The sequence below is a fragment of the Mustelus asterias genome, chromosome 8 (assembly GCF_964213995.1).
Source record: "Mustelus asterias chromosome 8, sMusAst1.hap1.1, whole genome shotgun sequence".
NCBI classification, from domain to species: Eukaryota; Metazoa; Chordata; class Chondrichthyes; order Carcharhiniformes; family Triakidae; genus Mustelus; species Mustelus asterias.
This window is the reverse complement of record NC_135808.1, coordinates 46,372,773-46,399,938: the sequence shown is the minus strand read 5'-3', so window position 1 is coordinate 46,399,938 and position 27,166 is coordinate 46,372,773. Positions and strand designations below refer to the sequence as shown.

Here is a 27,166-nt window from a genome sequence, read left to right as displayed (position 1 = left end):
AACAAGCATCTCACAGATGTGCCAAGATGGGCCATTCAGCAAATGGAACAAGGATTATCAATGCAGAAATTGTAGCAAAATGGGTCACATTGCAAAGGTTTGTTGAGCTCGACCAGCTTCCCCCGAGAAGAAGATTTAGAAGAAGAATGTGGGTATTTTCAAGAAGGAGATGACATTGCATTCTACAATGAATGTCCAGGAATATGAAGATGAGCTCCAACTGAACGTTTATCCTTTCAGGATTAATCGCATAGATTCTGGATGATTCCAAAGTTAATTGGATAACCTATGGAGTTTGACACTGGTGCTGCTGTATCTTTAATTCCCGAGACTACATACCAACAAAAGCTGAAACACCTTGCTTTAAAACCAGCTGATGTGACTTTAAGGACATACACAGAAGAGATTGTGCTATTAAAAGGTTACATCATGGTCAACGTAGAGTTGAGTGGACAACAGTGGAGTTGCCTCTCCATGCCTCTCTATGCCTCTCCAGGGCGGCACGGTAGCACAGTGGTTAGCACTGCTGCTTCACAGCTCCAGGGACCTGGGTTCGATTCCCGGCTTGGGTCACTGTCTGTGTGGAGTTTGCACATTCTCCTCGTGTCTGCGTGGGTTTCCTCCGGGTGCTCCGGTTTCCTCCCACAGTCCAAAGATGTGCGGGTTAGGTTGATTGGCCAGGTTAAAAATTGCCCCTTAGTGTCCTGAGATGTGTAGGTTAGAGAGATTTGTGGGTAAAATATGTAGGGATATGGGGGTAGGGCCTGGGTGGGATTGTGGTCGGTGCAGACTCGATGGGCCGAATGGCCTCTTTCTGTACTGTAGGGTTTCTATGATTCTTCTATGATGTAGTCTGTGGTAATTTTCCAGTTCTATTTGAGAGATAATGATTGGAGAAAATAAAGCTTAACTGGAAAGCTGTCAATAAATTGGTTGATGTCAAAACACAGCACATTCTGGATAAATACAAGAGTGTATTTGAAGAGACAATTGGCTCAATGAAGCGGGTTCAAGTGAAACTCAAGATAAAGTTTAATCATCAATCAAAAAGTCTCAAAGCAGGAGCGGTGTCATGTGCCATTCTTCCCAAGTCCAAAGAAGAATCAATACGGACTGATTAACACTGGTGTGTTATGTCAGGTACAATGAGTGACTTGGCCATCCCACATCGAACATGTCATGAAACCAGATAGTTCAGTTCATATAACAATCATAAATCCAATGTTTTGTGTTGACTAATTTCCGCTTCCTTTAATTGAAGATTTGTTTGCTGGATTATCAGGTGGACAGAAATTCAGCAAGATGGATCTTTCAGAAGCATATCTACAGATGGATAGAGCCACTGAAACAAAACCATTATTTACCATCATTACTCATAAAGATCTTGATCATTATAAAAGATTGCTGTTTGGAATAACATCTGCACCAGTCCTATTCCAAAGATCGATAGATCAGATTCTAAGTGGTCTCTCTAGTGTACAATATTACCTGGGTGATATTCCAATTACAGGGTCCAGTGAACAAGTGCATTTGAATAATTTAGAAGCAACATTGGAACATCTTGAAGTACATGGTCTGTGTATCAAGAAAGAAAAATGTGACTTACTGCAGACATTAATCAAGTATTCAGGTCACTTAATTAATAATAAAGGTCTACATAAAGCACCTAAGAAGATGGAAGCTATTTTCGAATAGCTTCTAATAGGGTGGCACAGTGGCAAAGTGGTTACCATTGCTGCCTCACAGTGCCAGGGACACAGGTTCAATTCCTGTCTGTGTGGAGTCTGCATTTTCTCCTCGCATCCATGTGGGTTTTCTCCAGGTGCTCTGGTTTGCGCCACAGTCCAAAGGATGTGCTGGTTAGGTGCTTTGGCCATGCTAAATTCTCCCTCAGTGTACCCGAACAGGTGCCGGAGTGTGGCGACGAAGAGATTTTCACAGTAACTTCATTGCAGTGTTAATGTAAGCCTATTTGTACTAATAAATAAACTTTAGAAGTACCACATCCGATATATGTGATGCAATTAAGGTCCTTTCTAGGATTAGTAAATGATTATGGCAAATTTGTTCCTCACCCAGCTACCTTATTGAAGCCATTGCATAATTTACTGGATGTGAAACAGTCATGGGTCTGGACAACTGACTGTACGAAGTATACAACGATGGCAAAGATGATTTACAGAAGTCTGAAGTACAAAGAACAAAGAACAGTACAGCACAGGAAACAGGCCCTTCGGCCCTCCAAGCCTGTGCCGCTCCTTGGTCCAACTAGACCAATCGTTTGTATCCCTCCATTCCCAGGCTGCTCATGTGACTATCCAGGTAAGTCTTAAACGATGTCAGCGTGCCTGCCTCCACCACCCTCCTTGGCAGCGCATTCCAGGCCCCCACCACCCTCTGTGTAAAAAACATCCCTCTGATATCTGAGTTATACTTCGCCCCTCTCACCTTGAGCCCGTGACCCCTCGTGATCGTCACCTCCGACCTGGGAAAAAGCTTCCCACTGTTCACCCTATCTATACCCTTCATAATCTTGTACACCTCTATTAGATCTCCCCTCATTCTCCGTCTTTCCAGGGAGAACAACCCCAGTTTACCCAATCTCTCCTCATAGCTAAGACCCTCTATACCAGGCAACATCCTGGTAAATCTTCTCTGCACTCTCTCTAACGCCTCCACGTCCTTCTGGTAGTGCGGCGACCAGAACTGGACGCAGTACTCCAAATGTGGCCTAACCAGCGTTCTATACAGCTGCATCATCAGACTCCAGCTTTTATACTCTATACCCCGTCCTATAAAGGCAAGCATACCATATGCCTTCTTCACCACCTTCTCCACCTGTGTTGCCACCTTCAAGGATTTGTGGACTTGCACACCTAGGTCCCTCTGTGTTTCTATACTCCTGATGACTCTGCCATTTATTGTATAACTCCTCCCTACATTATTTCTTCCAAAATGCATCACTTCGCATTTATCCGAATTAAACTCCATCTGCCACCTCTCCGGCCAATTTTCCAGCCTATCTATATCCTGCTGTATTGCCCGACAATGCTCTTCGCTATCCGCAAGTCCAGCCATTAGGGCGGCACGGTAGCACAGTGGTTAGTACTGCTGCTTCACAGCTCCAGGGTCCCAGGTTCGATTCCCGGCTCGGGTCACTGTCTGTGTGGAGTTTGCACATTCTCCCGGTGTCTGCTTGGTTTCCTCCGGGTGCTCCGGTTTCCTCCCACAGTCCAAAGATGTGCGAGTTAGGTTGATTGGCCAGGTTAAAAATTGCCCCTTAGAGTCCAGAGATGCGTAGGTTAGAGGGATTAGCAGGTAAAATATGTGGGGGTAGGGCCTGGGTGGGATTGTGGTCGGTGCAGACTCGATGGGCCGAATGGCCTCCTTCTGCACTGTAGGGTTTCTATGATTTCTATGATTTCTATCTTCGTGTCATCCGCAAACTTGCTGATTACACCAGTTACACCTTCTTCCAAATCATTTATATATATATCACAAATAGCAGAGGTCCCAGTACAGAGCCCTGCGGAACACCACTGGTCACAGACCTCCAGCCGGAAAAAGACCCTTCGACCACTACCCTCTGTCTCCTATGGCCAAGCCAGTTCTCCACCCATCCAGCCACTTCCCCTTGTATCCCATGAGCCTTAACCTTCTTAACCAACCTGCCATGTGGGACTTTGTCAAATGCCTTACTGAAATCCATATAGACGACATCCACGGCCCTTCCTTCATCAACCGTTTTTGTCACTTCCTCAAAAAACTCCACCAAATTTGTAAGGCACGACCTCCCTCTTACAAAACCATGCTGTCTGTCACTAATGAGATTGTTCCTTTCTAAATGCACATACATCCCGTCTCTAAGAATCCTCTCCAACAACTTCCCTACCACGGACGTCAAGCTCACCGGCCTATAATTTCCTGGGTTATCCCTGCTACCCTTCTTAAACAACGGGACCACATTCGCTATCCTCCAATCCTCAGGGACCTCACCCGTGTCCAAAGAAGCGACAAAGATTTCCGTCAGAGGCCCAGCAATTTCATCTCTCGTCTGGTCATCTTATGGAGTAGGAGCAGTCATTTCACATATTATGCCTTAGGGAGGAGAATGACCAATAGCTTTTACGTGGCATACTGTGACCAATGTTGAATCTAACTATGTTCAGCCAGAAAAAGAATCATTGAGTATAATTTTTGGCGTATGAAGGTTTTAGCAGTATTTATATGGTCGTCATTTCACATTATTGACTGATCATCGACCATATTTTTGGGCCATATAAAGGCAAATTTTCATCAGCTACTCGTCAATGTCAAAGGTAGACACTGACCTTATCCGTACACTCTTACAATATAAAGTATCATCAATCAGAGTGCCATGCTAATGTTGATGCATTATCATGTTTACCTTTACCTATGGCCACCGATTATTTTGATAATATTCTTTATTTTTTGCCAGTAGATAATTTCCTGTGATGGGTTCTCAAGTTCTGTGGCATCAGAGAAATGGTCTCGTGACAGTGAAGGTGATGGATATGGTACTGAATGGAACAATACCTGGAACGCATCATCAACGTCCTGACTTGAAACCATGTGTGTCGAGAAAGCTTGAGTTGACCAGGGTGGGTGTCTATTGTGTGGCATCAGAGTGATCATTCCTCCTAGTCTGTGTAGAAGAGTTCTTGAACAACTACATGAAGGACGTCCTGACATAGTCCTGATGAAGGAATTAGCACGCAATGTGGATGCCCACATTGAAGGAAAAGTGGGACAGTGTCAATCCTGTGCACAAATGAGAAGTGCACCGCCCTTGTCTCCTTTACATCCCTGGGAGTGGCCTAAAAGCCGTGGCAATGATTGCATGTAGATTTTGTTGGTTTTTGAGGGTTACATGATAATTTATGCATACTAAAATTGGCCAGAAATTATCATGAGATGAATTAGACCTGAACAAACCATTGAAAAACTTGAAGAAACTTTTGCAAGATTTGGTAAAGCAGAACAGGTTGTTAGTTCACAGTTTACTTCACAAGAGTTTGAGGATAATTTCAAAGTAAATGGTATTCAGCATATAAAATCTTCACCTTATCATCCATCAACCAGTGGATGAGCTGAAAGTTTCATACAATCCTTGGAACATTCTTTAATAGCTTCAAGAGAGCAATGTTCGTTATCATATCTGGTGAGTAGCTTTTTGTCATCTTATAGAAACGCTACTGATGCGATTACCCAAAGTTCACCTGCTTGGAGAATGATGAGAACTACGTTTGATTTATTACCTTCAGAAACGTCAGCAATAGCAGAGCGTCAACAACAATCTCAAGTTGCGAGATGAGAAATGAGGGCAAAACAACACTCATTTCAACAAAGAGATCGAGTCTTGGCATGTAATTATGCTGCAAGTGAGAAATGGTTACCAGGTATAGTTTTGACAAAGAAAAAACAATTTCTTACATGGTTCAAACCGAAGATGAACTAGTCTGGCGACACCATGCTGACCAATTGTTGTCACCTCAAACTGATTTCTCAGAATCATCTCCGGAAGTACCAACATCTTTAGTCCCGAGTATAGTTAATACTGAATCTGAAGTGCCTGATGATTGTGTCTTTGTTTCGAGACCAAGTGAGAATGACGCAGAACTAGTTCCAAGAAAAGAAGTGTCTGCTGACGTTCCGAATCATACTTCTAAAGTCATGGACAGCTAAATTCCAGAATCAATCAAAGAAGATGAGATGTCTCCTGATGGACTTTCTTATTGACTGTGTACAATGATTAATGATACATCGTACTGTGTCTTGTTAATCCTATGTATAACATCACAGTAATTTGTTGTCATGATCACAAAAAGGGTGCAGGCGGCTTCAAGAGCTGATCACAGGGCAGCTCCTCAATAAAACCTGTTGTGTGTTTGTTTGGATCTATGTGTGCGAAGCATGTTCTTTTCTTTCTGTTAAAACCCACAGCCCCTTAAATAGTCAGGATATTGCAGATTCCCAGTGATTCAAACCCCAAATCCCCCGTGATTAAGACCATAAGATATATGAAATTGGAACAGGAATAGGCAGTTCGGCCCCTCGCGCCTACTCCTCCCGTTCAATCGGATCAGGGCTGATCCAATATTCCTCATGTCCACTTTCCTGTAGCCCTTGATTCCCTTAGTGATCAAACCTCTATCTCAGCCTTGTATATACACAAGCAGTCTGCCCCCACAGCTCTCTGTGGCAAGGAGTTCCAAAAACCCACAACCCTCAGAGAGAAGAAATTCCTCCTCATCTCAGTCTGAAATTGGCACCCCTTTATTCTGAGACTATACCCTCTGGTCTTAGACTCTCCCATGAGGGGAAACATCCTCTCAGCATTTACCCTGTAAAGTCCCTTAAGAATCCTATATGTTTCAATGAGATCATCTCCCATTCTTCTAAATTCCAATAAGTAGAGACCTTTCATCATAAGATAATCCCTCCATACCAGGGATCATTCTAGTGAACATTCTCTGAACTGCATCCAACGAAATATCTTTCCTTAAATAAGGGAACCAAAACTGCTCATTGGTCTCCAGATGAGGTACTTTGTACAATTGCAGTAAGACTCCAACCCCCTTGAAATAAGGGCCAACATTCCATTAGCCTTCCTGATTATCTGCTGCACCTGGGTGCTAGCTTTTGTGTTTTGTGCACAAGTGTCTTTGTGTTGCAGCTTTCTGCAGTTTTTCTCTATTTGAATAATATTCTGTTTTTTTGTTCTCTCTTCCAAAATGAGCAACTTCACATTTTCCCACATTATACTCCATCTGACAACTTATTGCCCAATTACTTAACCTATCAATATCTCATTGTAAACTGTTTGCATCCCTCTCACAACTTCCATTTCCCATCTATTTTTGTGCGTCTGCTAATTTGGCTGCTGTAAATTTGCTTCCCCGATTCCCAGAGATTCAACCATGCACACACAGTGAATACATCACTAATCCCCAAGGATTCACTCCACAGAACCCCAGGGATTTGCTCCCCAGATCCCCAGGGGTTCGCTCCCCAGATCCCCAGGGGTTCGCTCCCCAGATCCCCAGGGGTTCGCTCCCCGGATCCCCAGAGGTTCGCTCCACGGAACCCCAGGGATTCGCTCCCCGGTCCCCACAGGTTAGCTCCCGGATCCCCAGGGATTCACTCCCCGGAGCCCAGGGATTCACTCTCCAGATCCCTGGGGGTTCGCTCCCCGGTCTCCGGGGGTTAGCTCTCCGGATCCCCAGGGATTCACTCCCTGGATCCCCAGAGATTCACTCCTCGGAGCCCAGAGATTCACTCCCCAGATCCTCAGGGATTCACTTCCCGGATACCCAGGGGTTCACTCCCCGGATACCCAGGGATTCACTCCCTGGATACCCATGGATTCACTCCCCGGATACCCATGGATTCACTCCCCGGATACCCATGGATTCACTCCCCGGATACCCATGGATTCACTCCCCGGATACCCATGGATTCACTCCCCAGATACCCAGGGGTTCACTCCCCGGATCCCCAGGGATTCACTCCATGGATCCCCACGGATTCCCTTTGTGGATCACCAGGGATTCACTTCCCAGATCCCCAGGGATTCACTTGGCGGATCCCCAGGAATTCACTTGGCGGATCTCCAGGGATTCACTACTGGATCTCTTGGGATTCATTTCCCTGATCCTCAGTGATTCACTCCCCTGATCCCCAGTGAATCTATCAACCAATCCCCAGGGATTTGCTCCCCTGATTCCCAATAATTCACACCCCGCTTTCCAGTGATTCACTGCTCCGATCCCAGTAATTTAGCTCCCAATTCCCAGTAATTCACTCCCCTGATCCTCAGTAATTCACTCCCCCGATTCCCAGTGATTCACTTCCCCGATCCCCGCTGATTCACTGCCCGATTCCCAGTCATTCACTCCCTTGACGGTAAACTAGCTCAGAATATAAAAACAGACAGCAAATGTTTCTACAAATATATAAAACAAAAAAGAGTGGCTAAAGTAAACATTGGTCCTTTAGAGGATGAGAAGGGGGATGTAATAACTGGAAATGAGAAAATGGCTGAGGTGTTGAACAGGTATTTTGTGTCAGTCTTCACAGTGGAAGACACAAATAACATGCCAAAAATTGATGACAGGAAGTCTATGGCAGGTGAGGACCTAGAAACTATTATCACGAAAAAGGTAGTGTCGGGCAAGCTAATGGGGCGAAAGGTAGACAAGTGTCCTGGCCCAATGCATCCCAGGGTACTAAAAGAGCTGGCGGGAGAAATAGCAAATGCACTAGTGGTAATTTACCAAAATCCGCTGGACTCTGGGGTGGTTCCCGCAGATTGGAAAACAGCAAATGTGACGCCACTGTTTAAAAAAGGAGGTAGACAAAAGGTGGGTAACTATAGGCCGGTTAGCGTAACTTCTGTAGTAGGGAAAATGCTTGAATCTGTCATCAAGGAAGAAATAGCGAGACATCTGGATATAAATTGTCCCATTGGTAAGATGCAGCATGGGCTCATGAAGGGAAGGTCATGTTTGACTAATTTGGTGGAATTCTTTGAGAACATTACATGTGCAGTGGACAATGGGGAACCTGTGGATGTGGTGTATCTGGATTTCCTGAAGGCATTTGACAAGGTGCTGCACCAAAGACTGCTACATAAGATAAAGGTGCACAGTGTTACGGATAATGTACTAGCATGGATAGAGGATTGGTTAAATAACAGAAAGCAAAGAGTGGGGGTAAATGGGTGTTTTTCTGGTTGGCGATCAGTGACTAGTGGTGTGCCTCAGGGATCAGTGTTGGGACCTGGATAGGCTGGAAATTTGGGCAAGGAAATGGCAGATGGAGTTCAATCCTGATAAATGCGAAGTGATGCATTTTGATGGGAATAATGTAGGGAGGAGCTACACGATAAATGGAAGAACCATAAAGGGTGTAGAGACGTAGAGGGACCTGGGTGTGCAAGTCCACAGATCTTTGAAGGTGACGTCACAGGTGGAGAAGGTGGTGAAGAAGGCATATGGCATGCTTGCCTTTATAGGACGGGGCATAGAGTATAAAAGTTGGGGTCTGATGTTGCAGATGTATAGAACGTTGGTTCGGCCGCATTTGGAATACTGCGTCCAGTTCTGGTCGCCACACTACCAGAAGGACGTGGAGGCTTTGGAGAGAGTACAGAGGAGGTTTACCAGGATGTTGCCTGGTATGGAGGGGCTTGGTTATGAGGAGAGATTGGGGAAACTGGGGTTGTTCTCCTTGGAAAGACGGAGGATGAGGGGAGATCTAATAGAGGTGTATAAAATTATGAAAGGCATAGATAGGGTGAACGGTGGGAAGCTTTTCCCCGGGTCGGTGGTGACGTTCACGAGGGGTCATAGGTTCAAGGTGAAGGGGGGGAGGTTTAACACAGATATCAGAAGGACATATTTTACACAGAGGGTCGTGGGGGCCTGGAATGGGTTGCCGGGCAAGGTGGTGGAGGCGGACACACTGGGAACGTTTAAGACTTATCTAGACAGCTATATGAACGGAGTGGGAATGGAGGGATACAAAAGAGTGGTCTAGTTTGGACCAGGGAGCGGCGCGGGCTAATTGTTCTTTGTTTCTCGTTTCAAGGCTTCATTCTATGATCATCTTGCTGGTGCCAGTACAGAGCGAGACTGCGGATAGTTGGGAACCTGTCTCGGGGGCAGGGAATTCAGATGGTGTTCGTAAAGCAGAAGTGGAAATGAATAGGGTTGGGAAGCATTTTCTGATCAGGGCCAGTGTGATCTCCTGGACTCGTTTCGATCGCCTCAGGGGGTCGGAGAGGAATTTCCCAGATTTCTTTTCCCCATATTGGCCCTGGGGTTTTCACTCTGGGTTTTCGCCTCTCCCTGGAGATCACATGGTCTGGAATGGGGGGGTGGGGGTGAGTTAATAGGTTGTGATGAACAAAGCATCGTAGCTGTGAGGGACAGCTCGGTGGATAGGATATTAGGATGTAGATAGGCAGGAAAATTGGGCGGGGATCCTGGATTCAGGATTCAATCCTGGACCGGGGAGTGGCGCGGGCTTGGAGGGCCGAAGGGCCTGTTCCTGTGCTGTATTGTTCTTTGTTCTTTGTTCTTTGACCGCAATTGTTTACGATTTACATAGATGATTTGGAGTTGGGGACCAAGTGTAGTGTGTCAAAATTCGCAGATGACACTAAGGTGCGTGGCAGAGCAAAGTGTGCAGAGGACACTGAAAGTCTGCAAAGGGATATAGATAGTCTAAGTGAGTGGGCGAGGGTCTGGCAGATGGAGTACAATGTTGGTATGTGTGAGGTCATCCATTTTGGTAGGAATAACAGCAAAATGGACTATTATTTAAATGGTAAAAAATTGCAGCATGCTGCTGTGCAGAGGGACCTGGGTGTCCTTGTGCAAGAATCTCAAGGAGTTGGTTTGCAGGTGCAGCAGGTAATTAAGAAGACAAATGGAATTTTGTCCTTCATTGCTAGAGGGATGGAGTTTAAAAACAGGGAGGTTATGTTGCAGCTGTATAAGTTGCTAGTGAGGCCACACCTGGAGTACTGTGTACAGTTTTGATCCCCTGAGAAAGGATATACTGGCACTGGAGGGGGTGCAGAGGAGATTCACTCGGTTGATTCCAGAGTTGAGAGGGTTGGCTTATGATGAGAGACTGAGTAGACTGGGGCTATACTCATTGGAATTCAGAAGAATGAGGGGAGATCTTATAGAAACATAGAAGATTATGAAGGGAATAGATAAGATAGAAGCAGGGAAGTTGTTTCCACTGGCGGATGTAACTAGAACTAGGGGGCATGGCCTCAAAATAAGGGGGAGCAGATTTAGGACTGAGTTGAGGAGGAACTGCTTCACACAAAGGAATCTGTGGAATTCCCTGTCCAGTGAAGCAGTTGATGCTACCTCATTGAATGTTTTTAAGGCAAGGATAGATACATTTTTGAACAGTAAAGGAATTAAGGGTTATGATGAGTGGGCGGTTAAGTGGAGCTGAGTCCATGCAAAGATCAGCCATGATCTTATTGAATGGCGGAGCAGGCTCAAGGGGCCAGATAGCCTACTCCTGCTCCTAGTTCTTATGTTATGATCCCCAGTAATTCACTCTCCGGATCCCCAGTAATTCACTTCCCCAATTCTCAGTAATTCACTCTCCCGATCCCCAGTAATTCACTTCCCAATTCTCAGTAATTCACTCTCCCGATCCCCAGTAATTCACTTCCCAGATCCTCAGTAATTCACTCTCCCGATCCCCAGTAATTCACTTCCCAGATCCCCAGTAATTCACTCCCCGGATTCCCAGTAATTCATGCCCCGATCCACAGTAATTCATCCTCTGGGCCCGTGTGAATCACTCCTCATATCCCCAGTGAATCATTTCCCACATCCCCTCAATGATTCACTCCTTAGATTTCCAGTTATTAACTCACATGATCCCCAGTGATTCCCATGATCAGTACATAGAACATAGAACAGTACAGCACAGAACAGGCCCTTCGGCCCACGATGTTGTGCCGAGCTTTGTCTGAAACCCAGATCAAGCTATTTCCTCCCTATCATCCCGAAGTACTCCATGTGCCTATCCAATAGCTTCTTAAATGTTCCTAAAGTTTCTGACTCCACTATCCCTGCAGGCAGTCCATTCCACACCCCAACCACTCTCTGAGTAAAAAACCTACCTCGGACATTCTTCCTATATCTCCCACCATGAACCCTATAGCTATGCCCCCTAGTTACCACTCCATTCACCCGAGGAAATAGTCTTTGAACGTTCACTCTATCTATCCCCCTCATCATCTTATAAACCTCTATCAAGTCTCCTCTCAACCTCCTCCGCTCCAAAGAGAAAAGCCAAGTTCCCTCAACCTTTCCTCATAAGACCTACCCTCCAAACCAGGCAGCATCCTGGTAAATCTCCTTTGCACTCTTTCCAGTGTCTCCACATCCTTCTTGTAGTGAGGTGACCAGAACTGCACACAATATTCCAAATGTGGTCTCACCAAGGTCCTGTACAGTTGCAGCATAACCCCACGGCTCTTAAACTCAAACCCCCTGTTAATGAACGCCAACACACTATAGGCCTTCTTCACGGCTCTATCCACTTGAGTGGCAACCTTCAGAGATCTATGGATATGAACCCCAAGATCTCTCTGTTCCTCCACATTCTTCAGAACCCCACCTTTGACCCTGTAATCCACATTTAAATTTGTCCTACCAAAATGAATCATCTCGCATTTGTCAGGGTTAAACTCCATTTGCCATTTTTCAGCCCAGCTCTGCATCCTATCTATATCTCTTTGCAGCCTACAACAGCCCTCCACCTCATCCACTACTCCACCAATCTTGGTGTCATCAGCAAATTTACTGATCCACCCTTCAGCCCCCTCCTCCAAGTCATTTATAAAAATGACAAAGAGCAGAGGACCCAGCACTGATCCCTGTGGCACTCCGCTGGTAACCGGTTTCCAGTCCGAAAATATTCCATCCACCACCACCTTCTGTTAGATAGCCAGTTACCTATCCAATCGGCCAAACTTCCCTCTATCCCACACATCCTTACTTTCTTCATAAGCCGACCGTGGGGGACTTTATCAAACGCCTTACTAAAATCCATGTATATGACATCAACTGCCCTACCTTCATCTACATACTTAGTTACCTCCTCAAAAAATTCTATCAAATTTGTGAGGCACGACTTGCCCTTCACAAATCCGTGCTGACTATCCCGGATTAAGCTGCATCTTTCTAAATGGTCGTAAATCCTATCCCTAAGGACCTTTTCCATCAACTTACCGACCACCGAAGTAAGACTAACCGGACTTCCTGGATTACTAGTGATCCACACCCTCAATTCCCAGGGTGCAAATTCTCTGATCCTCAGTAATTTACTACACCGATCCCCAGTGATTTACTTCCATAATACCCAGTGAATCACTCCCCAGATCCCCAGTGATTCAAACCACAAGTCCGCTATGAATCACTGCCCCAATCCCTAATACTTTATTCCTCAGACCCCAAGTAATTCACTCCAGCATCCCCAGTGATTCACTCCAACGATCCATTCTCCCGATCCCCAGTGATTCATTCTTCCGATCCCCAAGTGATCCATTCTCCTGTTTCACTCGCCCGATCCCCAGCGGTTCACTCACCCAATCCCCAGTAATTCACTCCCCCGATCCCGAGAGATCCATTCCCTTGATCCCCATCGACCTATTTTCCAGTAATTCACTCCTCCGATCCCCAGCGATCCATTCTCTCGATCCCCAGCGATCCATTCTCCCAATCCCCACCGATCCATTCTCCCGATCCCCATCGATCCATTCTCCCGATCCCCATCAATCCATTCTCCCGATCCCCATCAATCCATTCTCCCGATCCCCACCGATCCATTCTCCCGATCCCCAGCGATCCATTCTCCTGATCCCCAGCGATCCATTCTCCCGATCCCCATCGATCTATTCTCCCGATCCCCAGCGATCCATTCTCCCGATCCCCAGTGATTCATTCTCCCGATCCCCATCGATCCATTCTCCCGATCCCCAGCGATCCATTCTCCCAGTCCCCATCGATCCATTCTCCTGATCCCCACCGATCCATTCTCCCGATCCCCAGCGATCCATTCTCCCGATCCCCAGCGATCCATTCTCCCAGTCCCCATCGATCCATTCTCCTGATCCCCACCGATCCATTCTCCCGATCCCCAGCGATCCATTCTCCTGATCCCCACCGATCCATTCTCCCGATCCCCAGTAATTCACTCCCCCGATTCCAAGTGCTCAATAACCATCCCCCCTCCGAATGCAAGTATGTCAGCGAGCAGGGCATTGGTTGGCGAGAGGGGCAGCAATTGGTGCAGCAAACGGGCAAGCGGGAGGGTGGGTGGCAGAGGGTTGGGTAGATGTTGGATAGAGGATGGGGAACAAGGCAGGGCACAGGGCAGGGCAGCGAGCAAGGCAGCATGTGGATGGGGCAGTGCTCAAGGCACTGAGTGGGGCAGAGAGTGGGGGAGCGAGCACGGAAGTTTCCAGGAAACAGGAAAGCAGGGTGATTGTGTATCAGGGAGTCTGGGTCCTGATCTGTGGTATTACTGTGCGAATTGATTTTGATCGAACAGCAGTAGCTGCTACTAACTGGGGAAAGGTTAGGGCACAACTAGAAGAACCAGTTTCCAACCTTGTTGCTATGCAGAGGGCAAAAGCAGTCTGCGCTGATCTTGGACCATCTAAATATTCCGGGAGCTAACAAGTGGATCCGCCTGCTCTGCCACACTCAGTTTATCTTTAATATGAACTTCAAGAACCTCAGTGCTCAACTAGACAGCTTACAGTGCGAGAACTACTTGGATGGGTTGTGGTTATCATTGGTCACCAGTTTGCATCAGTCTGTAATTATAGCCCATCCAGGCTGGCATGACTACAGGCAGAAGGTTAAAGGGGAAAGAAGTTGCTGGTTAGGGAGAAGCTGGAATGGACAAACTGGGAGAAAACAGGAAATGGTAACAGGGGTTGAGACAATCTCTTTCTCCTTCTTTAACACAGACATTTACTGTTGCAACATTTCACAGGAAAAGATCATCACATATTTCACGCTCAAACACCAGGCAGAATGACAAATATTACCGAAAAGAAACAGACATACCTTCCGCCGCCCACTCCTGTCCTTGTACACAAGCACGTAGTTCTCAGTCTCAGCCTGGGAGGGAAGCCAGGAGATCAGCGCGCTCCTTCGACTAACCTCACTGATGGACAGGTTTCGCGGAGGATCCAGAGCTGTAAGGGAGGCACGGAGAAGTAAGGAAGAGGCAGAGCAGAATCAAGAACTCACAATGATACTGGAATCTAGAGAGAGAGCTCACAGTGATACTGGAATCTAGAGAGAGAGCTCACAGTGATACTGGAATCTAGAGAGAGCTTACAGTGATACTGGAATCTAGAGAGAGAGAGCACACAGTGAAATTGGAACCTAGAGAGAGAGCTCACAGTGAAATTGGAACCTGGAGAGAGAGCTCACAGTGAAATTGGAACCTGGAGAGAGAGCTCACACTGATAATGGAATCTAGAGAGAGAGCTCACATCATACTGGAATCTAGAGAGTGAGCTCACATTGAAACTGAAATCTAAAGAGAGAGCTCACGTCATACTGGAATCTAGAGAGAGCTCACAGTGATACTGGAATCTAGAGAGAGCTCACAGTAATATTGGAATCCAGAGAGAGAGCTCACAGTGATGTTGGAATCTAGAGAGAGCTCACAGTAATATTGGAATCCAGAGAGGGCTCACAGTGATATTGGAATCCAGAGAGGGCTCACACTGAAATTGGAAACTAGAGAGAGGTCACAGTGATATTGGAAGCTAGAGACAGAGCTCACAGTGATAATGGAACCTAGAGAGAGCTCACAGTGATGTTGGAATCTAGAGAGAGCTCACAGTAATATTGGAATCCAGAGAGAGCTCACACTGAAATTGGAAACGAGAGAGAGGTCACAGTGATATTGGAAGCTAGAGACAGAGCTCACAGTGATAATGGAACCTAGAGAGAGCTCACAGTGATATTGGAATCAAATGAGAGCTCACTGTGATGTTGGAATCTAGAGGGAGAGCTCACAGTGATACTGGAATTTAGAAAGAGAGGTCACAGTGTTATTGGAATCGAGAGAGAGAGCTCACAGTGATATTGGAATCAAGAGGGAGAGCTCACAGTGATACTGGAATTTAGAAAGAGAGGTCACAGTGTTATTGGAATCGAGAGAGAGAGCTCACAGTGATACTGGAATCTAGAGATGGAACTCACAGTGATATTGGAATCTCGAGAAAGCTCACAGTGATATTGGAATCTAGAGAGAGATAGCTCACAGTGATACTGGAATCCAGAGAGGGAGCTCACAGTGATATTGGAATCTAGAGAGAGAGCTCACAGTGATATTAGAATCTAGAGAGAGAGCTCACAGTGCTCTGAAATTGGAATCCAGAGAGAGCTCACAGTGATCTTGGAATCTCGGGGGAGGTCACACTGAAATTGGAATCTAGAGAGAGCTCACAGTGATATTGGAATCTAGAGGGAGCTCACGGTGATATTGGAATCAAGAGAGAGAGCTCAGAGTGATACTGGAATCTAGAGAGAGAGAGCTCACAGTGATACTAGAATCCAGGGAGAGTGCACACTGAAATTGGAATCTAGAGAGAGCTCACAGTGAAACTCGAATCTAGAGAGAGCTCACAGTGATATTGGAATCCAGAGGGAGCTCACAGTGATATTGGGATCAAGAGAGAGCTCAAAATGATATTGGAATCTAGAGAGAGCTCACAGTGAAATTTGAATCTAGAGACAACTCACAGTGATATTGGAATCGAGAGAAGGAGCTCACAGTGATATTGCAATTCAGAGACAGAGCTCACAGTGATACTGGAATCTGGAGAGGCAGCTCACAGTGATAATGGCATCGAGAGAGCGCTCACAGTGATATTGGAACCTAGAGAGAGCTCACAGTGATATTGGAATCTAGAAATGGAGAGCACACGGTGGTATAGGAATCAAGTGAGAGCTCACAGTGATATTGGAATCTAGAGAGAGGGCTCACGTCATACTGGAATCTGGAGAGAGAGCTCACAGTGATATTGGAATCTAGAGAGGGAGCTCGCAGTGATATTGGAATCGAGAGAGAGAACTAACAGTGATATTGTAATCTAGAGAGAGAGCTCACAGTGCTCTGAAATTGGAATCCAGAGAGAGTTCACAGTGATATCGGAACCTGGAGAGAGTTCACAGTGACCTTGGAATCTAGGGGGAGGTCACACTGAAATTGGAATCTAGAGAGAGAGCTCACAGTGATCTTGGAATCTAGAGAGAGAGCGCAGAGAGATACTGGAATCTAGAGTGAGAGCTCACAGTGATACTGGAATCTAGAGTGAGAGCTCACAGTGATACTGGAATCCAGGGAGAGTGCTCACTGAAATTGGAATCGCGAGAGAGCTCACAATGAAACTCGAATCGAGAGAGAGCTCACAATGATATTGGAATCCAGAGAGAGAGCTCAGAGTGATACTGGAATCTAGAGAGAGAGCTCACAGTGACCTTGGAATCTAGGGGGAGGTCACACTGAAATTGGAATCTAGAGAGAGAGCTCACAGTGATATTGGAATCTAGAGAGAGAGCTCAGAGAGATACTGGAATCTAGAGTGAGAGCTCACAGTGATACTGGAATCCAGGGAGAGTGCACACTGAAATTGGAATCGCGAGAGAGCTCACAATGAAACTCGAATCTAGAGAGAGCTCACAATGATATTGGAATCCAGAGAGAGAGCTCAGAGTGCTACTGGAATCGAGAGAGAGAGAGCTCACAGTGATGCTGGAACCTAGGGAGAGTGCACACTGAAATTTGAATCTAGAGAGAGCTCACAGTGAAACTCGAATCTAGAGGGAGCTCACAGTGATATTGGAATCCAGAGGGAGCTCACAGTGATATCGGGATCAAGAGAGAGCTCAAAATGATATTGGAATCTAGAGAGAGCTCACAGTGAAATTGGAACCGAGAGAGAGCTCACAGTGATATTGCAATTCAGAGACAGAGCTCACAGTGATACTGGAATCTGGAGAGGCAGCTCACAGTGATATTGGAATCTAGAGAGAGCTCACAGTGATATTAGGATCTAGAAATGGAGAGCACACGGTGGTATAGGAATCAAGTGAGAGCTCACAGTGATACCGGAATCTAGAGGGAGAGCTCACAGTGATACCGGAATCTAGAGAGAGAGCTCACGTCATACTGGAATCTGGAGAGAGAGCTCACAGTGACATTGGAATCTAGAGGGAGAGCTCACAGTGTTATTGGAATCGAGAGAGAGAGCTCACAGTGATACTGGAATCTAGAGATGGAACTCACAGTGATATTGGAATCTCGAGAAAGCTCACAGTGATATTGGAATCTAGAGAGAGATAGCTCACAGTGATACTGGAATCCAGAGAGAGAGCTCACAGTGATATTGGAATCTAGAGAGAGAGAGCTCACAGTGATATTGAATCTAGTGAGAGAGCTCACAGTGATAGTGGAATCGAGAGAGAGAGCTCACGTCACACTGGAATCTGGAGAAAGAGCTCACAGTGATACGGGAATCTAGAGAGAGAGCGCACAGTCAGACTGGAATCAGGAGAGAGAGCTCACAGTGACATTGGAATCTAGAGAGGGAACTCACAGTGATATTGCAATCTAGAGACAGAGCTCACGTCACACTGGTATCTGGAGAGAGTGCTCACAGTGATAATGGAATCGAGAGAGAGAACTCACAGTGATACTGGAATTTAGGGAGAGAGCTCACAGTGATATTGCAATCTAGAGAGAGCTCACAGTGAGATTGGAATCGAGAGAGGGAACTCACAATGATATTGGAATCTAAAGAGAGCTCACAGTGATATTGGAAATTAGAGAGAGCTCACAGTGATATTGGAATTTAGATGGAGAGCTCAAGTCATACTGGAATCTGGAGAGAGAGCTCACAGTGATATTGGAATCTCGAGAGAGAGCACACAGTGATATTGGAATCGAGAGAGAGAGCTCACAGTGATACTGGAATCTAGAGAGGGAGCTCACAGTGATATTGGAATCTAGAGAGAGAGCTCACAGTGATATTGAAATCTGGAGAGAGAGCTCACAGTGATACTGGAATTGAGAGAGAGAGCACACAGTGATATTGGAATCAAGAGAGAGAGCTCACAGTGATATTGGAAACTGGAGAGAGAGCTCACAGTGATACTGGAATCAAGAGAGAGAGAACTCACAGTGGCATTGGAATCTGGAGAGAGAGCTCACAGTGACATTGGAATCTAGAGAGAGAGCTCACAGTGATATCGGAATTTAGAGAGTGAGCTCACACTGATACTGGCATCTCGGGAGAGATCTCACAGTGATGTTGGAATCTGGAGAGAGAGTTCACAGTGATATTGGAATGTAAAGGGAGCTCACAGCGATATTGGAATCTGGAGAGAACTCACAGTAATATTGGAATCGAGAGAGTGCTCAGTGATATTGGAATCTAGAAAGAGAGCTCACGGTGTAATTGGAATCTAGAGAGAGCTCACAGTGATATTGGAATCTAGAGAGAGAGCTCACAGTGATATTGGAATCTGGAGAGAGAGCTCACAGTGATATTGGAATCTGGAGAGAGAGCTCACAGTGATATTGGAATCTGGAGAGAGAGCTCACAGTGATATTGGAATCTGGAGAGAGAGCTCACAGTGATATTGGAATCTAGAGATAGCTCACAGTGATATTGGAATCTAGAGAGAGAGCTGACAGTGATACTGGAATTCAGAGAGAGAGCTCACAGTGATATTGGAATCTGGAGAGAGAGCTCACAGTGATATTGGAATCTGGAGAGAGAGCTCACAGTGATATTGGAATCTGGAGAGAGAGCTCACAGTGATATTGGAATCTGGAGAGAGAGCTCACAGTGATATTGGAATCTGGAGAGAGAGCTCACAGTGATATTGGAATCTGGAGAGAGAGCTCACAGTGATATTGGAATCTAGAGATAGCTCACAGTGATATTGGAATCTAGAGAGAGAGCTGACAGTGATACTGGAATTGAGAGAGAGAGCACACAGTGATATTGGAATCAAGAGAGAGAGCTCACAGTGATATTGGAATCTAGAGAGAGAGCTCACAGTGATATTGGAATCTAGAGAGAGCTCACAGTGAAATTGGAATCTAGAGAGAGAGCTGACAGTGATACTGGAATTCAGAGAGAGAGCTCACAGTGATATTGGAATCTAGAGAGAGAACTCACAGTGGCATTGGAATCTGGAGAGAGAGCTCACAGTGATATTGGAATCTAGAGAGAGCTCACAGTGATATTGGAATCTAGAGAGAGAGCTGACAGTGATACTGGAATTCAGAGAGAGAGCTCACAGTGATATTGGAATCTAGAGAGAGAACTCACAGTGGCATTGGAATCTGGAGAGAGAGCTCACAGTGATATTGGAATCTAGAGAGAGAGCTCACAGTGATATTGGAATTTAGAGAGTGAGCTCACAGTGATATTGGAATCTAGAGAGAGTGCTCACAGTGATATTGGAATCTAGAGAGAGAGCTCACAGTGATATTGGAATCTAGAGAGAGCTCACAGTGATATTGGAATCTAGAGAGAGTGCTCACAGTGATATTGGAATCTAGAGAGAGAGCTCACAGTGATATTGGAATCTAGAGAGAGCTCACAGTGATATTGGAATCTAGAGAGAGTGCTCACAGTTATATTGGAATTTAGAGAGTGAGCTCACAGTGATACTGGCATCTAGAGAGAGAGCTCACAGTGATATTGGAATCGAGAGAGAGCTCACAGTGATATTGGAATTTAGAGAGTGAGCTCACAGTGATATTGGAATCTAGAGAGAGCTCACAGTGATATTGGAATCTAGAGAGAGTGCTCACAGTGATGCTGGAATCTAGAGAGAGAGAGCTCACAGTGATATCGGAATTTAGAGAGTGAGCTCACACTGATACTGGCATCTCGGGAGAGATCTCACAGTGATGTTGGAATCTGGAGAGAGAGTTCACAGTGATATTGGAATGAAAAGGGAGCTCACAGTGATATTGGAATCTGGAGAGAACTCACAGTAATATTGGAATCGAGAGAGTGCTCAGTGATATTGGAATCTAGAAAGAGAGCACACGGTGTTATTGGAATCTAGAGAGAGCTCACAGTGATAATGGAACCAAGAGAGAGCTCACAGTGATATTGGAATCAAGCGAGAGCTCACTGTGATATTGGAATCCAGAGCGAGAGCTTACATTGATATTGCAATTTAGAGAGAGAGCTCACAGGGCTCTGAAATTGGAATCTAGAGAGAGTTCACAGTGGTATTGGAATCTAGAGAGACAGCTCAGAGTGATACTGGAATCTAGAGAGAGCTCACAGTGATACTGGAATCTAGAAATGGAGAGCACATGTGTTATTGGAATCTAGAGAGAGACTCACAGTGATACCGGAATTTAGAAACAGAGCTCACAGTGTTCTTGGAATCAAGAGAGAGCCCACAGTGTTCTTGGAATCAAGAGAGAGAGCTGACAGTGATACTGGAATTCAGAGAGAGAGCTCACAGTGATATTGGAATCCAGAGCGAGAGCTTACATTGATATTGCAATTTAGAGAGAGAGCTCACAGGGCTCTGAAATTGGAATCTAGAGAGAGTTCACAGTGGTATTGGAATCTAGAGAGACAGCTCAGAGTGATACTGGAATCGAGAGAGAGAGCTCACAGTGATACTGGAATCTAGGGAGAGTGCACATTGAAATTGGAATTCAGAGAGAGCTCACAGTGAAAGTCAAATCTGGAGAGAGCTCACAGTGATATTGGAATCTAGAGAGAGCTCTCAGTGATATTGCAATCCAGAGAGGGAACTCACAATCATACTGGAATCTAGAGAGAGCTCACAGTGATACTGGAATCTAGAGAGAGAGAGAGCTCACAGTGATACTGGAATCTAGAGAGAGCTCACAGTGATACTGGAATCTAGAGAGAGAGAACTCACAGTGATACTGGAATCTAGAGAGAGAGCTCACAGTGATACTGGAATCTAGAAATGGAGAGCACATGTGTTATTGGAATCTAGAGAGAGACTCACAGTGATACCGGAATTTAGAAACAGAGCTCACAGTGTTCTTGGAATCAAGAGAGAGCTCACAGTGTTCTTGGAATCAAGAGAGAGAGCTCACAGTGATATTGGAAACAAGAGAGAGAGCTCACAGTGATATTGGAATCCAGAGTGAGCTCACAGTGATACTGGAATCTAGAGAGGGAGCTCACAATGATATTGGAAACAAGAGAGAGAGCTCACAGTGATATTGGAAACAAGAGAGAGAGTTCACAGTGATATTGGAATCCAGAGTGAGCTCACAGTGATACTGGAATCTAGAGAGGGAGCTCTCAGTGATATTGGAATTGAGAGAGAGAGCTCACAGTGATATTGGAATCCAGAGTGAGCTCACAGTGATACTGGAATCTAGAGAGGGAGCTCTCAGTGATATTGGAATTGAGAGAGAGAGCTCACAGTGACATTGCAATTTAGAGAGAGAGCTCCTAGTGATACTGGCGTCTAGAGAGACAGCTCACAGTGATACTGGCGTTGAGAGAGACAGCTCACAGTGATAATGGCATCTAGAGAGAGCTCACAGTGATATTGGAATGTAGACAGAAATCACAGTGTTATTGGAATCTAGAGAGTGCTCACAGTGATATTGGAATCTAGAGAAAGCTCACACTGAAATTGGAAATTAGAGACAGCTCACAGTGACATTGGAATCTGGAGAGAGAGCTCTCAGTGATATTGGAATCTGGAGAGAGCTCACAGTGATATTGGAATCTAGAGAGAGCTCACAGTGAGACTGGAATCGAGAGAAGGAGCTCACAGTGATATTGGAATCTAGAGAGAGAGCTCACAGTGATACTGGAATCTAGAGAGGGAGCTCACAGTGATATTGGAATCTAGAGAGAGAGCTCACAGTGATATTGAAATCTGGAGAGAGAGCTCACAGTGATACTGGAATTGAGAGAGAGAGCACACAGTGATATTGGAATCAAGAGAGAGAGCTCACAGTGATATTGGAAACTGGAGAGAGAGCTCACAGTGATACTGGAATCAAGAGAGAGAGAACTCACAGTGGCATTGGAATCTGGAGAGAGAGCTCACAGTGACATTGGAATCTAGAGAGAGAGCTCACAGTGATATCGGAATTTAGAGAGTGAGCTCACACTGATAATGGCATCTCGGGAGAGATCTCACAGTGATGTTGGAATCTGGAGAGAGAGTTCACAGTGATATTGGAATGTAAAGGGAGCTCACAGCGATATTGGAATCTGGAGAGAACTCACAGTAATATTGGAATCGAGAGAGTGCTCAGTGATATTGGAATCTAGAAAGAGAGCTCACGGTGTAATTGGAATCTAGAGAGAGCTCACAGTGATATTGGAATCTAGAGAGAGAGCTCACAGTGATATTGGAATCTGGAGAGAGAGCTCACAGTGATATTGGAATCTGGAGAGAGAGCTCACAGTGATATTGGAATCTGGAGAGAGAGCTCACAGTGATATTGGAATCTGGAGAGAGAGCTCACAGTGATATTGGAATCTAGAGATAGCTCACAGTGATATTGGAATCTAGAGAGAGAGCTGACAGTGATACTGGAATTCAGAGAGAGAGCTCACAGTGATATTGGAATCTGGAGAGAGAGCTCACAGTGATATTGGAATCTGGAGAGAGAGCTCACAGTGATATTGGAATCTGGAGAGAGAGCTCACAGTGATATTGGAATCTGGAGAGAGAGCTCACAGTGATATTGGAATCTGGAGAGAGAGCTCACAGTGATATTGGAATCTGGAGAGAGAGCTCACAGTGATATTGGAATCTAGAGATAGCTCACAGTGATATTGGAATCTAGAGAGAGAGCTGACAGTGATACTGGAATTGAGAGAGAGAGCACACAGTGATATTGGAATCAAGAGAGAGAGCTCACAGTGATATTGGAATCTAGAGAGAGAGCTCACAGTGATATTGGAATCTAGAGAGAGCTCACAGTGAAATTGGAATCTAGAGAGAGAGCTGACAGTGATACTGGAATTCAGAGAGAGAGCTCACAGTGATATTGGAATCTAGAGAGAGAACTCACAGTGGCATTGGAATCTGGAGAGAGAGCTCACAGTGATATTGGAATCTAGAGAGAGCTCACAGTGATATTGGAATCTAGAGAGAGAGCTGACAGTGATACTGGAATTCAGAGAGAGAGCTCACAGTGATATTGGAATCTAGAGAGAGAACTCACAGTGGCATTGGAATCTGGAGAGAGAGCTCACAGTGATATTGGAATCTAGAGAGAGAGCTCACAGTGATATTGGAATTTAGAGAGTGAGCTCACAGTGATATTGGAATCTAGAGAGAGTGCTCACAGTGATATTGGAATCTAGAGAGAGAGCTCACAGTGATATTGGAATCTAGAGAGAGCTCACAGTGATATTGGAATCTAGAGAGAGTGCTCACAGTGATATTGGAATCTAGAGAGAGAGCTCACAGTGATATTGGAATCTAGAGAGAGCTCACAGTGATATTGGAATCTAGAGAGAGTGCTCACAGTTATATTGGAATTTAGAGAGTGAGCTCACAGTGATACTGGCATCTAGAGAGAGAGCTCACAGTGATATTGGAATCGAGAGAGAGCTCACAGTGATATTGGAATTTAGAGAGTGAGCTCACAGTGATATTGGAATCTAGAGAGAGCTCACAGTGATATTGGAATCTAGAGAGAGTGCTCACAGTGATGCTGGAATCTAGAGAGAGAGAGCTCACAGTGATATCGGAATTTAGAGAGTGAGCTCACACTGATACTGGCATCTCGGGAGAGATCTCACAGTGATGTTGGAATCTGGAGAGAGAGTTCACAGTGATATTGGAATGAAAAGGGAGCTCACAGTGATATTGGAATCTGGAGAGAACTCACAGTAATATTGGAATCGAGAGAGTGCTCAGTGATATTGGAATCTAGAAAGAGAGCACACGGTGTTATTGGAATCTAGAGAGAGCTCACAGTGATAATGGAACCAAGAGAGAGCTCACAGTGATATTGGAATCAAGCGAGAGCTCACTGTGATATTGGAATCCAGAGCGAGAGCTTACATTGATATTGCAATTTAGAGAGAGAGCTCACAGGGCTCTGAAATTGGAATCTAGAGAGAGTTCACAGTGGTATTGGAATCTAGAGAGACAGCTCAGAGTGATACTGGAATCTAGAGAGAGCTCACAGTGATACTGGAATCTAGAAATGGAGAGCACATGTGTTATTGGAATCTAGAGAGAGACTCACAGTGATACCGGAATTTAGAAACAGAGCTCACAGTGTTCTTGGAATCAAGAGAGAGCCCACAGTGTTCTTGGAATCAAGAGAGAGAGCTGACAGTGATACTGGAATTCAGAGAGAGAGCTCACAGTGATATTGGAATCCAGAGCGAGAGCTTACATTGATATTGCAATTTAGAGAGAGAGCTCACAGGGCTCTGAAATTGGAATCTAGAGAGAGTTCACAGTGGTATTGGAATCTAGAGAGACAGCTCAGAGTGATACTGGAATCGAGAGAGAGAGCTCACAGTGATACTGGAATCTAGGGAGAGTGCACATTGAAATTGGAATTCAGAGAGAGCTCACAGTGAAAGTCAAATCTGGAGAGAGCTCACAGTGATATTGGAATCTAGAGAGAGCTCTCAGTGATATTGCAATCCAGAGAGGGAACTCACAATCATACTGGAATCTAGAGAGAGCTCACAGTGATACTGGAATCTAGAGAGAGAGAGAGCTCACAGTGATACTGGAATCTAGAGAGAGCTCACAGTGATACTGGAATCTAGAGAGAGAGAACTCACAGTGATACTGGAATCTAGAGAGAGAGCTCACAGTGATACTGGAATCTAGAAATGGAGAGCACATGTGTTATTGGAATCTAGAGAGAGACTCACAGTGATACCGGAATTTAGAAACAGAGCTCACAGTGTTCTTGGAATCAAGAGAGAGCTCACAGTGTTCTTGGAATCAAGAGAGAGAGCTCACAGTGATATTGGAAACAAGAGAGAGAGCTCACAGTGATATTGGAATCCAGAGTGAGCTCACAGTGATACTGGAATCTAGAGAGGGAGCTCACAATGATATTGGAAACAAGAGAGAGAGCTCACAGTGATATTGGAAACAAGAGAGAGAGTTCACAGTGATATTGGAATCCAGAGTGAGCTCACAGTGATACTGGAATCTAGAGAGGGAGCTCTCAGTGATATTGGAATTGAGAGAGAGAGCTCACAGTGATATTGGAATCCAGAGTGAGCTCACAGTGATACTGGAATCTAGAGAGGGAGCTCTCAGTGATATTGGAATTGAGAGAGAGAGCTCACAGTGACATTGCAATTTAGAGAGAGAGCTCCTAGTGATACTGGCGTCTAGAGAGACAGCTCACAGTGATACTGGCGTTGAGAGAGACAGCTCACAGTGATAATGGCATCTAGAGAGAGCTCACAGTGATATTGGAATGTAGACAGAAATCACAGTGTTATTGGAATCTAGAGAGTGCTCACAGTGATATTGGAATCTAGAGAAAGCTCACACTGAAATTAGAAATTAGAGACAGCTCACAGTGACATTGGAATCTGGAGAGAGAGCTCTCAGTGATATTGGAATCTGGAGAGAGCTCACAGTGATATTGGAATCTAGAGAGAGCTCACAGTGAGACTGGAATCGAGAGAAGGAGCTCACAGTGATATTGCAATCTAGAGAGAGAGTTCACAGTGATACTGGAATCTGGAGAGGCAGCTCACAGTGATATTGGAATCTAGAGAGAGCTCACAGTGAAACTGGAATGGCGAGAGAGCTCACAGTGATACTGGAATCGAGAGAAGGAGCTCACAGTGACATTGGAATATAGAGAGAGAGTTAACAGTGATACTGGAATCTAGAGAGAGCTCACAGTGATATTGGAATCTAGAGAGGGAGCTCACAGTGATACTGGAATCTGGAGAGGCAGCTCACAGTGATATTGGAATCTAGAGAGAGCTCACAGTGAAACTGGAATCGCGAGAGAGCTCACAGTGATACTGGAATCGAGAGAAGGAGCTCACAGTGACATTGGAATATAGAGAGAGAGTTCACAGTGATACTGGAATCTAGAGAGAGCTCACAGTGATATTGGAATCTAGAGAGAGCTCACAGTGATATTGGAATCTAGAGAGAGTGCTCACAGTGATATTGGAATCTAGAGAGAGAGCTCACAGTGATATTGGAATCTAGAGAGAGCTCACAGTGATATTGGAATCTAGAGAGAGTGCTCACAGTGATATTGGAATTTAGAGAGTGAGCTCACAGTGATACTGGCATCAAGAGAGAGAGCTCACAGTGATATTGGAATCTCGAGAGAGAGAGCTCACAGTGATATTGGAATCTAGAGAGAGAGCTCACAGTGATATCGGAATTTAGAGAGTGAGCTCACACTGATACTGGCATCTCGGGAGAGATCTCACAGTGATGTTGGAATCTGGAGAGAGAGTTCACAGTGATATTGGAATGTAAAGGGAGCTCACAGTGATATTGGAATCTGGAGAGAACTCACAGTAATATTGGAATCGAGAGAGTGCTCAGTGATATTGGAA

The 27,166-nt window shown here is 45.3% G+C and overlaps 1 protein-coding gene across 1 annotated transcript in view; it reads right to left on the bottom strand.

Annotated features, from left to right (window-relative positions):
- The window catches only part of LOC144497123 (tenascin-R-like), a 291,741-nt gene that overhangs the window by 76,916 nt on the left and 187,659 nt on the right, over positions 1 to 27,166 (bottom strand). The window contains exon 11 of the mRNA XM_078217919.1: positions 14,643 to 14,773. Coding sequence (XP_078074045.1) covers positions 14,643 to 14,773 — 131 coding nt within the window. The remainder of the gene's footprint in view (positions 1 to 14,642; positions 14,774 to 27,166) is intronic.